The following is a 14,859-nucleotide window of genomic DNA, read 5'->3' on the forward strand; positions in this document are numbered from 1 at the left end:
TATCTGTTGATGGGCTGGAAATGGAAAACATGTCAGTACACTCCATAAGTAAGAAAATGACTCCAGTTTTTTAGCAAGTTTTTAGATTACATGTAACCAGGGTTCACAGGTTTTTGCCACAGTATAAAAGTAGCAAAATAAAATAAAGTTTCTGATAACAACCAAATGTTTCAGTAAAATATTGTTTTTCTTCTTCTGTAAGCTCATTAAATGTATGGTGAAAATAGGTGTAATACTGCAAACTTAAAAGACAGCAGTGCTGTAAAATATGTCACACAAAATGTGCAGGAAAGGTGATCAATCATGCTTTGAAATTACCCATCATGCAGTAGTACCCATCATGCTTTATATGTTCCCATCATGCATTTCATACCCTCCATGCACAATGTACTCTTCAAGTCTTATTACTTACTTCTGATGGTGGATAGCTAAGCAACTTCACTGAAGTTTTAGGGTTTTTTTAAGTGACTATTTTGCTTGTGTAAAATAATTATTCGATTTGGAAAATCAAAACTATCATTAAGCACATGTATGCTTACTTTGTCCCATATCGAATTAAAGATTTGTTCAGTGTATTTTTTTGTAGTTTGAAGAATGAAATCAACTTCACTGGGCCTTCATTTAACCGCTACCTTCAAACTCGGAGATACATCTTGACCTTTAAAAGGAGTCAAAGCATAGCTAGACAACTTCACAGGAGCACAATGATGTCACTCTCTTGATGGGTTACGACTTGATTTCACAAATACCTGCAACTCAAAGCAGGTGCCAAAATGTATCTCAAGTCTCTGAATCCACTGCCCTTGTGTGAAACATGGGAATGTTTGGCTTAGGCTGTTTTGCAAGCTTTGTGAAACCAGGACACATAATTGAAAGCGTCAATGTCAACTCTCAAGTGAGAATTGATGCATATCTTGCCTTGACTATGACTATCCACCAGATATATCAACCTCCCTCCCAGACCCATGCAAGGACTTACCATCATCTAATAGACTAAGCAGGCTAACAATGGTCTCCAGCGCAGCCAATCGGACACAACTTTCCTCATCGTTGGATAGGTCTACGAGCTCGGGGAGTATTGCACTTTTAGTTGGTTCAAGACTAAATTCCACATGACAACGATAAAGATGAAAGAACATACATGGGGAAGAGAAAAAGGGGGCAGTGAACCCCAAAACAAAATAGAGAAATAAAAACATCATCATGCAAAACCAGGATGTATAAGGGGTGTCATGCACCACAATGGAGATCGCACTCAAATGATGCCCTTTAACATTTCACAGTATATTGTATGGGTTATTCCAGTTGAAATCAAAACATCATTTATGGAAGACATGTCCTTAATCTTCCATGCAGGGAGTGTGAATTTCAAATGGGATAACCTAAATGGGTAACTCCATTTGAAATCTACACCCTGTGTGGGAGATAAAGGTCATATCTTCCATAGGGGGTATAGGGGTTTCAACTGGAACAGCCCAATTTGTTACTTTCTCTTATAAATTACGGACAATTCCAGTTGAAATCCACACACCCCATTTGGATGATCTTAATCTTCCACACAGGGAATGTGAAATTCAAATGAAGTCACCTGAATAGGTGAATCCATTTGAAATCTACATCACTTGTGTAGGAGATTAATGTCATGCCTTCCATATGGGGTGTATGAATTTAAACTGGAATAGCCCCACACTCAATACAAGTCTTTGATTTGAGACTGATCAGCACAAACATGACACAATCAAGATAAATGAATTGTTTAAATCCCTTTTTATCAATTTTTATATTTTCATTATTGCCAATGTCACAAGCATCATTGAATTATTTAGAAAGTTCAAAACTTCTTTTGACTGAATCATAACATCCATTTTACCGACAAAAACAATGATTCTTAAATTTGATGTTTTGGTTTGCCCTTTCAATCAAGTGTCTGTAGTTTTGTGCTGATGGCATATTGCACTCGATAAAATAAGAGAAAAACCAGAGCAGTTCTTCTGGAAGGAACCAAACTGTCATGTTAAGAAAATGGTGCCAAACAAATGACCCTGGTGTAGTATAAACATTGGCATTAGCTAAGTCACTTGTCAATTGTCACCGATTAATTTGATAACCAGGCAGGTTTGGTTCACCCTAGAAGAACAGCTACTGCTCTGGCAGGACTTCCTCTTTAATACTAATATACTATGAAATGTTAATAGGCAAGTATTTGTAATGAGCATAAAAGGCATATAATCAATTGCAAATAATATTGAGAGTCAATGCAGCAGCAGGTAAGAATTTCATGCATTTTTTCCCATCCAATAATTCTGTGCATAATAAATAATAATAATAACTGCTTTTCCATAAGGTATATATGTGAGATTTAACAGTTTGCTGTATCATGGGCTATTCCAGTTGAAATCCATACACCTCCTATAGAAGATATGATCTTAATCTCCCACATAGGGTGTGTAGATCTCAAATGGAGTTACCCATTCAGGTAATCCCATTTGAAATTCACACACCCTGTGTGGAAGAGTAAGGCCATGTCTTCTATAGGAGGTGTATGGATTTCAACTGGAATAGACCATTGTCCATGTGACACTATGAAAAAGTCAGAATTCCATTTTGATTGTGAAAGGATCACAATAAATTGATTATACAATCTGCAAGTCTTCACAGACATTTTGTTTACGACTTTTCATGTTTATTCAGGCAACTAGCCAACACTTATCAAAAACTCACATTAATTTAACTGTTTGTGTGATTTGAATGGGACAAGTACACACTTCACCTAATCAACGTTTCATGGTGATTCTTTAAGATATAGTGACTGTACCTGTGACTACTCATGGAACTGAATTAGGCAGTATTTGATAGTGGCTTGGTCAAAATTGAATAGTTGACTTTTTCACAGTGTACGCTAGCTCATAGTCAAAACACTAAACCTAAAATAAGTTTGCATTGCCCTTAAAGCGCCAAAGTCTGGGTTAGTTGATCTGTATTTTTTACATTAATTATTTTTGCCACATACAATATTACAAAATCCATGGTCACCACAAAATACAATGGTAAACAATGATTTATCACATTGTGTCACTCTTGTTTTTTTAATATATCAGAGTTGTTCAGTACAAATTACTAACAGCAAAATATTTTGTGACTTTGATAACAAATATATGAAAATTCAAATATATATGAAAAAAGACAAAAAAACACACCCTATTTTTCCGATTTTCGGGTGAGTCGAAAAGGGCAATACAAATCTATTTTTACAGCCCTATCAGAACCTTGTATGAAGTTACCAGGGTTGCAAATGTATTGTTATGACTTTTGATAAGCATCCCTATCTAACATGGGAAGTTTTCTAGCAATTTGACCTGCGGGTCACCATTAGAGTTTGCAATAAAACCTTCCTTTTTTTTTTTATGTGAGTCACTGAGTGTGAGTAGTGACCAACACAAAAACAGCTCTTTATTATTTAAAAATGGTAATGTCCCCCTCTATTGACAAAATAATACAATGCAATAGGTTCAGAGTTGAATGCGATTCGGCAATATACTGCGATTACAAAAATACAATGAAACATTCGGTAAAATTCATTTCACAGAACCAAAATCATTAATCAAGTAGATTAATCCTTCTGAGAGAAGGGGTACTCAGTACAAATGACCATATGGGGATGTGTCACAAACATAGGCCGCATTTTCAGCCATTTAGTATGACCCTTTTCTATGCCAATTTTGGTACATGGATGGGCAGTTTGTTTCAAAATATGCTCAAGTTTGTTTGTAAAATAGCCCAATTTTGCCTCGCTATAACCAAAAATTGTCAAAATTCACGAAATATTTTGGCAAAAGTTTGTGTCAATTTGTGTCCTGATCTCTACCTGATCACAATCTACGGAAGAAACAACATTTTCTCCGTAGTAACCACAGTAAAATGGTTACCATAGCAACCTAAAAACTTACCCAAGTCCCCTTGCTACAGCGTCCAGTTGACGGCACATACACGCTCTGACTTCGTAGTCAACGTTCTGACAAAGAGCTGTTACTAATGGTAGAATATCACGCTTGATCCTGTCGGTAGAGAAAGAAAATTTAATAATGTTATAATAATAATGACAATTTGTAAAGCTCAAAAATTTAATAATGTAATAATGACAATTTATAGAGCTCACAATTCCATTAAAGATGCATAAATACAAAGAAAAATATCTTACACTACAATGGACAATTCCAGTTGAATTAAAATGGAGAATAAACTAAAATAAAATAAATTCCATGTGTGAGTTTTTATGTATGTTTTCATTTTTACAGACCAACCTTTATTTGGACTCCTCCTCTACATTGGAAAGAAACCATTTATGTTCTACAGGAATGATAAGTCAAACTCTAAGGGTCTGCGATCAAACTACAGCAGAAAGTCAATCCGTGGACAGTATTTGACTCAGGGACCTTAAATAATTTAAAGACTAAAATGTAGTTTTAAAAACAACAGACAGCCTAATCAGATCTATGGCATATTTTAAAGGCATATATCTAGGCCTAGGCAAAAACACATTTTTTGAAAAACATGATTAAAAAAAAGCGAGTAGAGCATGATTTTTTAAAACGCCTGAAAATACGAAAATATGAAATAAAACCAAAAAAAACCTAAAAATCCTGCCCTCTATATTTCAGAACCAAAATTCTATTTTTAGATTGTCAACAAAATTGCTGGCATGTCAAAGAAAAAACAACCAAAATTTGCCCTCAAATTATGTTTTATTGTCAAAATATTACAATAATTCAATAAATATAATGATATTTGGCCTAAACTCGAACTCATTTGCAATGAAATGTCATTTTTTTTTATTAAGTAACGCACAGCTTTCACACTAGTCATGTGGTTGTAATGACTGTTGAATTCTGCCTTTTCCAAAGCAGAATTCATTTCATGGAATTTGGCAAACTTTTATGAGATTTTAAGGCATAAAGCAACATTTTTATAGCAAGTTCACTACTTCGGAACTTTCTTAAAAGGCAAGACAGTTGGTTAATAGCGAGAATCGGGGCGTGAAAAGTGAGATCTTGTTTTTTGCCGGGCTTTACATATATAGCCTACTTCTACCAGACTTGGTTTCAAGTATACTACGCTAGAGCATTTTTAGTAAATTTTTGCAACCATCACCAAAACATGGGCATTTCTTTCGCACAGACTTATTTTGTCCCCAACACCAAAATCTATTCACCGGGGGCACTCAACTGAAATTTTGGTAGGGGTAACTTTGGGAACTACGAACTGATTTTGGGGAAAATAGGGGCTTGATGAACTGAAATTTCAACATTTTTGGTGGGGCTTGTGAACTAAAATTGGGCCAAATTATAGGCTTTGGAGCTAAAAAAATTCCTAAATTTTCCAAATTTTGGCTAAAGAGGTACAATTGCCAGAGTTTGAGGCTCAAAGAACTGGAGCATGATCCAAATGTGGGTCTTAAGGAACTGCCGGGGAGCCTGAAAAAGGGACCTTGACCGCCGCACATATCCATACCCCATTTACATGTGAGTACCCCCTCCGGGCTATTCACAGTTTCCCCCTTCCAACTCTCTACAAAAGTTATTAGGGTTCGGGGACTTCAACTTAAAAGCAAGATTCCTTTCCTTGTGTAGTATGCTTGCAACATCAAGGGTGTGGCACCTGATCTGACTCAAAACAATATGCCCTGGACACTTAGCAGTATGCAAATGTATGAAAAGGAATTTTGCTTTTTCGTTTAGGATGGGTTTTATCTCTGTGGATCTCCCCACTAAATCTTACACTAAATCTGGCTGAACAATATAACTATTAAAACCCACTACTACTGAGATGTATTACTTGTACATAGGGAATGGGGAACACATACATGTAGGATTATTGAACACAAAGTAAATCTCTACAATTAGTTACCAATCTTATCTTCTTTAGGATTCAACTTAATGTTCAATGCTAGGTCATTGCACAGGTGTTTTAATTCATTGTAGACCACTTACAAAATGTAATTAATCTATCAAAGATATAAACAAATCTAGTGTCTTGTGAAGATACAAGTGCAAAAAACAAATATGACTGAATTGAACATCGCATTGAATCCTTTTTCATTGCAAAGTAAGTATAACTGTACCTCTCAAAATCTTCATCATCGCTATATAAATATAAAATATACATGTTCAATTTTACCATCTACAAACATATTTTAGATCAGGCCTTCTCAACTAGTTTATTTGAAGTGCCAAACTGGAAAATGTTAGTGATCATGTGAAGTACCAACATGTTCAGGCATGAGGCAGGAGTTCTGCCAAAAGGGAGGAAAATAAATGATCTCCTATACTTTGTACAGAAGAAAAAAATTTGAAATAGGAGGAATTCCTCCTATCCGAGGAGAAATCTCATCCCTGCATTTTAAGGGAGCCCGGACTTAGCGATGGAGAGCGTGTGTGACCACAGAATTAAAACCAGAGAACCAGGACTCGACCGCCATCTTGATACAGGCATGGAGCAAAAATTGGGGGTATTCGGTTTCCCTCGGAATGCGCTCGAGGTATTCGTTGTCATGCAAGCGCGACATGGATGATGGGCGCATTTGAGAGACGCACTTGATGCGACCTGCACGCGAGTACCAAGACGCTTCAGATGAGACGCAGAATTGTTTTCGTTCGTCGCCGCGCACCGCCGGCAAGGACCCGAATACCCTTAATTTTCTCCCCATAGCTGACGGCGCGATTGTACGTGGCGGTATAGGGAGTCCCGGTTCTCCTTCTCTAATTCTGTGTGTGTGACCAAGCTCATAGCCGGTGGGGTCAAGGGGCCTGCCATAAGGCCACTGGTGGGGTCCAGGGGGCAGTGCTCCCTGAAGCTACCTTGAAGGTTTTTTAAAGGCTCAGATTGGGCATTTTTCACCCTTTTTTGTTCAAGATTTATATGAAAAAATAATTAAAATTACTGTGTGCGCCACTAGTTAAGAAGGCCTGTTTTAGAAGATCAAATTTAAACTTATCAGCGCTTACTGCTGATGTAAATGTATAAAGTTTTAAAGCAATTACATAACTTGCCTGTTTGCTTCATGATTGTCATACTCATTATGATCGTCATCATCATTATTATCACCTTCATTATCCCGCTCATCATCATTAGCGAGATTTTGCCATAAGATGCATACGTATAGTGGCTTCTTCATTTTTAACTTGTTTTAACTTGTAATAGCTAAGCTATAGTGTTTATGTGACTCGGATATAAGTTTAGCTTTCCAATAGCAGTTTATCATGCAGGTGGATCTCACCAAAAATGGGTGACGAGGATGTGCATTGACCCCCATGTTTCAACTCCATTTCACCCAATGACCCTCTTTTTTGTTTGACTGAATTCCTTCTCATACAATGACCTTGGTTTTTTTTTACTATCACCAAAACAAAAGGATGACCCTGTTTTTTCTCTAAAATTCACACAATTTCATTATTTTTCTTAAAACTTCAGTTTTCTAATTTTGTTGACTGTTTGAAAAAAAAATTCAAAAATTTGTCAATTTTTGTATTTTTACCCAATATTTTGGAAAGATCACCTTATTTGGTAAAATTTTTCCAGTCTCTTGGGCCTTCTCATCGAATGACCCCCTTTTTTGGTGTCAAAGCTCTCCCTGAAAGATATTTGGTGTCTGCACATCCTAGTCACTTCCAAAGTGACTGCCCCCTGGTTTTTACCACGAAAAAGACAGCTTCATTTTCACGTTCTACACGTACACATCTTCGTCATCCATGTCAATGGGTTATTCAAGTTAAAATACATACACCCCCGTATGGAAGACATGACCTTAATCTCCCACACAGGGGGTATAGATTTCAAATGAAGTCACCCATTTAAGTAACCCCATTTGAAATTCACACTCCCTGTGTGGGCGATTAAGGTCGTGTCTTCCACAGGGGGTGTAAGGACTTCAACTGGAACATCTCATTCCCTCCTACTTTACAACCTGTCATTTTATCTCTCTCACTTTCTGTCCTCGTGCATCTTCATCCTGATCTTAAAAGTAATTATCAAATTATCCTATCACAAGTGTCAATAACAAAACAGCAGAAATTCTGCTCTGATAACTACGGAATATTTTGTGGATCTCTGTAACTACAATATTGATCACCCCACACAGTCACTTGCTTTAAATGTTACGCCTCAAATAAATAAACAACCCCAAGGGTCATTGACATGGCCTGATAAAAATTTCACACATTTTTAACTCCACTGAGATCTAAGGTGTTGTCATGTTGTTGAAAAGCTGTTAAGTCATTCATATTGCTTGTCATCTTAGCACCCTTTCCGATGAAAACTGAAGTGTTTCGGCTCATCAGAGGTCAGGCACTAATTCCTCACTTCTTGTTTTCTTTGAAATGGGAGCGCTTTGAAGTTACGGCAGTCCTGGTTTCATGTTCAATTGTTAATGCTACATGTACCTCGAGCTTTTTCAGTGTTCACAACACAAGTCATGATTAGGAGGTGGTTTAGTTGTGGGCTTGTGTGTTTGGGGGATTGAGACTGAAGTGGGCATATTTTCTGAATAAAGCCACATGTCCAGGAAACCAGAGATGGGTTAATATTGAGTTGGGAATGGGAATTTAGGATAACAAATTACTCACAGAATTTCAGTTCAGAGATAATGGGGACGATGCTGACAGTTTGCCACCACCTCATTCTGGGGATACAATGGACTATTCAAGTTGAAATCCATACACCCCGATGGAAGACATGAACTTAATCTTCCAAAAAGGGGGAGTATATTTCAAATGTAATCCCATTTGAAATTCACACACCCTGTGTGGAATATTAAGGCAATGTCTTGCATATGGGGTGTATGGATGCCAACTGGAATTGCCCAATTTGTATGTATATCGCCCTCAGAATTATCACTTGTGCTCCATCACTCAATGCATTGCCTTAACGTGTTTTTTTTTTCAACTAACCAGTACAAATGCCATAGGCTTGAAAGATAATTATCTGCCTTACATTTCAGTATGAGCATTTGCTAGAATTTCTCAGAAAATACGACAAACAACTGTGCTTTTGGTCATGGATACATGATTTATGCTGTATTTTGGGTCACTCTCGCCAATCAGGCAAACAAATTTGAAAATTAACCGGCTTGTGAGTGGCAAAAGATAACTTCTGTCACTGGTATTAGTGGTGTTGCTATTACACGTTCATCAAAAATATAACATTCATCAAAAATACAATAATTTACACAATTTTGATGTTGAAAACGTACATAAATGAATCAAACCGTGTTGCAATCTTGCCCAGTATTTGGCAGCTTGCTAATCTGGAATGGAGATTCTGTGAGAGTTGGCCTTTGGCAATTGCAGTAGTTAAAATCTGGAAGAAAAGAAAACATAGAAAACAAAACTTATTAGAATATATGAAATTACACTATCATCTTAGTGAGCAAGGGATGGGATCCTGTTGAAAGAGAAGAATATATTTTAAGACATCAATATTCCTACTCTCTTGACGCATCCATATTCAATTTTATGACATAAGTATATGGCTTATTAAAACTTCACACCACAGCTTAAAACAATTGAATTACAATGCATTCACTTGAATATATGATTTGCTATACGATTGGAATGTTGATTAGGCGATATATTTTTTGGACTATGTGACCAACGCCCAGATCTACAATGTATGCGATGACTAGCACCCAGCTTCTCATCAACCTAGCCTAGTAGTAAGGCAGCGTCCAACTTCGCTTTGTTGGACACCTCCTGAGGATGCCAGTGGAGGAGCCCTGTAGAACTTAGAAGATATACTCAATATGTTCCATCACATGCCAAAAGGAGATCAGGGAGACAAAGGGCAAATCATCTGACTTACGTAAGAAGCTGTTGGGGTTTAACCAAATTAACAATGATTTATAATCAGACGATATTGAATCACTAGCTATGGATCGTTGTGTTTGGAGAAATGTTCCAGTCGCCTACTTCGAAGTCGAATGAAATAAAATGAAATGAATGTATTCTGGCTGCAGACTGCTAAATTAGAGCATGGTGACTCCACACTTTGCCAGCTAGTGTTTATATATATACGATGCCTTCAATCATTTTTATATTGCACAACATGTCAAACTAACCAAAGGTTTATACAAATGCCGATTTGTAAATAAACATTAGATAATTCTTCTTTAACATTTGATTCATTAAATCACTTAAAACCATTCCAACCACATTCTCAAATAATTATTCATTCCTTTCTTTCTGTAAATTTATTTTTTGTAAATTTCTTCTTTTTTTTTGTCATTTCTTACTGAAAGAAGATATAATGCCAAAAGCATACTAAAGCTCCCAAATTATTTCTAGGTGTGTTCAGATGTTCATAGAATTCTCAAGGTTCGGCGTATGGAAGAACTTGTGATATCTAAGTCTATTCCTGGCTGCGTGTCCAGTCTACACAACTCATTATCATTGAAGGCTGGAATCCTTGAGTTCTGCTATGCATGATGATGTCAGCTTTGGATTTACAACCATACTGTGACTTATATATAATGAAAGACAGAGATAAAAAAGACTTTATCGCATCTGACGTCACTGTCAATCAAATTCCCTACGATCCTTGATAAAAGGAAGGCCGATTTATCTGGTGCCAATCGGAGAAAAGGAATAGCAGAAATTGGCGAAAAATTTTGTACTTTTACAAGGCAAAAAGCAACTTTTCTAGGCATTGTTGACATGGAGCCTTCAGGAAAGAAAGTTTCCTACTATAAAGCCCTAACTTTTGAGATGGTTTGTATGTTTGAAAGTGCAAAATTAACAATAAGGCACCCGCGTTCAGCAAGTCATCATCACGACACTTGTAAACAAACCGTGCTCGAGACAGACGGTGCCAGGCGCGATAAAGTCTTTTTATCTGTCTTTCATTATAGTGCGCACCGATTTGAATCATATTAAATTAATTAAACCTAGGTCATAGATTAAGCTCAGCTTGAGAATCGCAAAATGGCTTGTTCACACACAGCAGTAGCACTCGAAGACTCTAAAACTCTGGGATATCTTGGGGATAATTTTTGGGACAAACTTAGGGACTGGAATCCTGAAGACAGTTCACACGGCAGATTTCCTCAAGCTTTTGCTTGAGAATCATGTTGCTTAAGCAAAGCCCTCCGTGTGGACATATCTTCTGTCTCATATCCATCCTGGGGTTAAAATCTATGAGGTTATGTTAATATCCCTCCTTTGAGTATCAATAAAACCACTCACAATTTTATCATAGAAATCAATTGTATAATACACCCAATAATATTACTTTGCAAACACAATTTATCATGATATCTGAGGCCTGGATATTTAAGTAAATAGAACACTTTAAATAGCATCTATTTGCATATGTCACATACAATGATTATCATTTGTTTAAAAAAAAGAAATGTGTTTGAGCCAGGATAAAATCTTAAAATCCACAAGCACTTCAGTTGTATTCGTAAAAATTACCGTAAAATGTGCAACACTACCAAAACTTAAATGCACACAGGTTATTATATGGCACATAGCTCAATTCTGAAAGTTTCTTGCTAAAGTACTACTTTGTGTTTGTTTGCTTGTTTGTTTTTTGTTTTTGTTTTTTTAACTGACATGCAGAGACACACTTGGGTCGTGATGGGCATTACATAGGCCAGCATGAAAATAATATGCTTTTTAGCCTTTCGTTTGGAATCAGTCCTGTTTTTCTTCCAGACTATGGAAAACTACTACAAATACAATAACTGTCATACAGTGTAGTGTCATTATGCCAATTTCAATGTCCCATGAACACCATTTATACCATTAAGTAAATCTACAGTGTTTGCTGTGTAAATTTGTAGACATGACATACCATTTATTGCAATTTAAAATTAATTGAAACAAAATCTATGCACATTGGTACATTAGCTAATTGTGTATCAACAACTGAGTATGTGTAAATAACGAAATGTGCAAATGTACATGGCTTGCAAGTATTTATTCAGTTTACTGGTATTTTAATTATGACTATCATGCTTTTTGCATTCATGATCTGTGAAATTTAATTATTGTTCTTGCAGTAAGATGGTACATTTGACCAAAACAAATATAGAAAATGTGGTGTTACCTTTGTATCTTTTTAACCCCAAATTTGTAAAATTATAAAAAATATTATAATTAATTTTTTTTTAAATATCAAGAACCTTTATATAAATTATCAAATAAAAGCAATCAAACACACAAACAAACAAATAAATTATAAATAGATAGATAGATAAAAATTGATAAAAAATATAGATTTGCTGCCCAAGAATATGATATAGGTTGGTTGGACTTGCATCTGTGTTTAGTTCAACAATCACAAATACCATATTTCCATTTGCCGCTTTTTTCTTTTTCTTTTCTTTTTTTGTGCCTTGAGAGAAACCATATATTTACTATTTTCTTGGCCTTATTAACTATTGATAACAATACAAATATCCTACTATTAATATACTGTACAGTGTGATATTTTCCTGGTATTAAATTTTCGCAGCTTGAACTATTCAGAGCAGTTTTGCAGTCTTTTGTATTCACGATTACAAACAGTTACACATTAAGGCCTATGGATAAAACCAAAAAATATTTTTGTTGGCTCTGAAGTTAACAATGAAAAGCACCCAAATTAAACACTCACAAAAATGTCCTACTATACAATATTTAATAGTATACATGGTAATTGCTTCTCTACATATTATTCACCCATTTCTCCTAAAATGTTTAACTTGGAGTATTAATTACTGATAATTATTATTCTATTTATAATGACAATTGATAGGTTGAAAATTATTACTTATTTATTATTGTTATTATAATTGTTATTATTATTATTATTATTATTATTGTTATTATTGTTGTTGTTGTTATTATTATATGATAAAAAATATGGTTGAGATGCCACAAAGTAGGTGGCAATGCCTTAACCATTTATGTGTTGTTAACACCACTAGGGTGTCTTCCGTCCTTATCAAGGGGAGTGCTAACCTTCTCTCCTTTCATACAACACACTACTGTAATGCAGCACTAGCTGTATTTATATGCCCAACTTTGTGTGAATATATATTCTATGGTGTCAAAATTGATTAAAGGCACACTGAGCTACTTTGTGACTTTGGACATAATAGACAGACATGCATACAATGTACTTTGGATAAATTATTAGAAATACATTGTTATTTTATTTACATTTATGCAAAAATAGTCACCAAATGATTAATTTTAAACAATAAAAAATATGGTTGAGATGCCACAAAGTAGGTGGCAATGCCTTAACCATTTATGTGTTGTTAACACCACTAGGGTGTCTTCCGTCCTTATCAAGGGGAGTGCTAACCTTCTCTCCTTTCATACAACACACTACTTCCTTGTGCACCAGCTGTATTTATATGCCAACTTTGTGTGAATATATATTCTATGGTGTCAAAATTGATTAAAGGCACACTGAGCTACTTTGTGACTTTGGACATAATAGACAGACATGCATACGATGTAGGGTTTTTTGCCCAGGTAGCACTTTGGATAAATTATTAGAAATACATTGTTATTTTATTTACATTGATGCAAAAATAGTTTCACCATAGATATTGACTTATTGAAGTTTTATATAAGCCATAAGCAAATAATATATTATTTTGTATTTTTTTTATAAATATATATATATGCTGTATTTGCTTTAATAATTAGCACCCTTGGCACTAAAGTCGGTCACAGGGCTGCTTAATTAGTACCAATGGAACTTCCATTCAAAATACTGGGTGCATTGAAAAGGGCCAGGGGAGGCCAAAAGACAGTTGTAACTGTCACTTGACAAATAATATGCAGCACTTATTACTTTTTCTAGGGAAGAGGCACTGATTCTAGTAGAACACGGTATGTACAACTAACGGCTGTATAATCTTTATATTTATTTCTATTTTTTAGGTTTTTGGGCTACTTTACATGTATATTAACAGTCTACACAGTAATATTTTTCAATAGTAAAGTTTTCCAATTAATTAATCCATGTTCCATTAATCAAATTGCCTTCACAAAAGAATGTAAAAATACCCAAGTAACATTACATGACAGGTCCCACAGGCTTACAATGTTCAGAACAAAAAAATGCTTTCATGGATCAATCCATACATTATGTTAAAAAGACAAATTACTTCGATTTAATTTGATCAGGGAAAATGTGAAGGAAGAAAGGATAGCCTATTGTGATCAATAGAAAACCAGTCCTAAATAAATTGTGCTAGAATCAATACAACTTGAATCACTTGAGACATTCCATGTAAATAGAACTAAATGTAATCAATAGGCACGTCCATATGGAGGGATTTTCCCTTAAGGTTTGCAACTATTTTAAAATGTTGCGATTTGTAGTTCACAGCATCTTTTGAATGGTAGTGAGCTTTGGCAGAAATTGCATTGATCATTTCATAGCAAGTGTGTGTGGTTCTTGAGTTATGTTGTAAGAGGGCTGAAACAACTACACTTTTGTAAAACGTACATAACTCATTAACAACAATAAGTCAAGCAAGTTTTCAAAGTATATGATTTGTAGAATGAACTTTTGCAAAACATCAAAGTGTTATTTTTCAATAATATATTGATTTAGATAATTTTTAGCTGCTTTGACCAATAATACCTAGTCTACCCTTAAGCAATGCGGTTCTTGAGCAAAAACTTATGGAAATCCGGTGTGTGAAATGTTTTGAGGATTCAATCTCAAAAAGTTTGTCCCCATTAATTTATCCCCAATAATTTTGCGATATCCCCCAAGTGATTCTCAAGTGGTCCTCAGGGGCTACTGCCATGTGAACAAGCCATTTTGCGATGATGCTCGAGTGCTAAGCTTAAATAGGAA

General features: G+C 35.5%; 1 protein-coding gene and 2 non-coding genes across 3 annotated transcripts in view; all 3 read right to left on the reverse strand.

The window, feature by feature from the left end:
* Positions 1–14,859, reverse strand: part of LOC140158853 (serine/threonine-protein phosphatase 4 regulatory subunit 4-like) — a 161,403-nt gene that overhangs the window by 82,260 nt on the left and 64,284 nt on the right. Inside the window, exons 6-8 of the mRNA XM_072182148.1 lie at positions 9,245–9,351; positions 3,948–4,055; positions 980–1,101 (exon numbers count right to left, since the gene is read on the reverse strand). Coding sequence (XP_072038249.1) covers positions 980–1,101; positions 3,948–4,055; positions 9,245–9,351 — 337 coding nt within the window. The remainder of the gene's footprint in view (positions 1–979; positions 1,102–3,947; positions 4,056–9,244; positions 9,352–14,859) is intronic.
* Positions 12,889–13,017, reverse strand: LOC140169793 (U6atac minor spliceosomal RNA). The gene has a single exon (XR_011861406.1). It is a non-coding gene; the product is annotated as a U6atac minor spliceosomal RNA (small nuclear RNA).
* On the reverse strand, positions 13,238–13,366 carry LOC140169801 (U6atac minor spliceosomal RNA). The gene has a single exon (XR_011861407.1). It is a non-coding gene; the product is annotated as a U6atac minor spliceosomal RNA (small nuclear RNA).

Source organism: Amphiura filiformis, chromosome 1 (assembly GCF_039555335.1).
Source record: "Amphiura filiformis chromosome 1, Afil_fr2py, whole genome shotgun sequence".
Lineage (NCBI taxonomy): Eukaryota > Metazoa > Echinodermata > Ophiuroidea > Amphilepidida > Amphiuridae > Amphiura > Amphiura filiformis.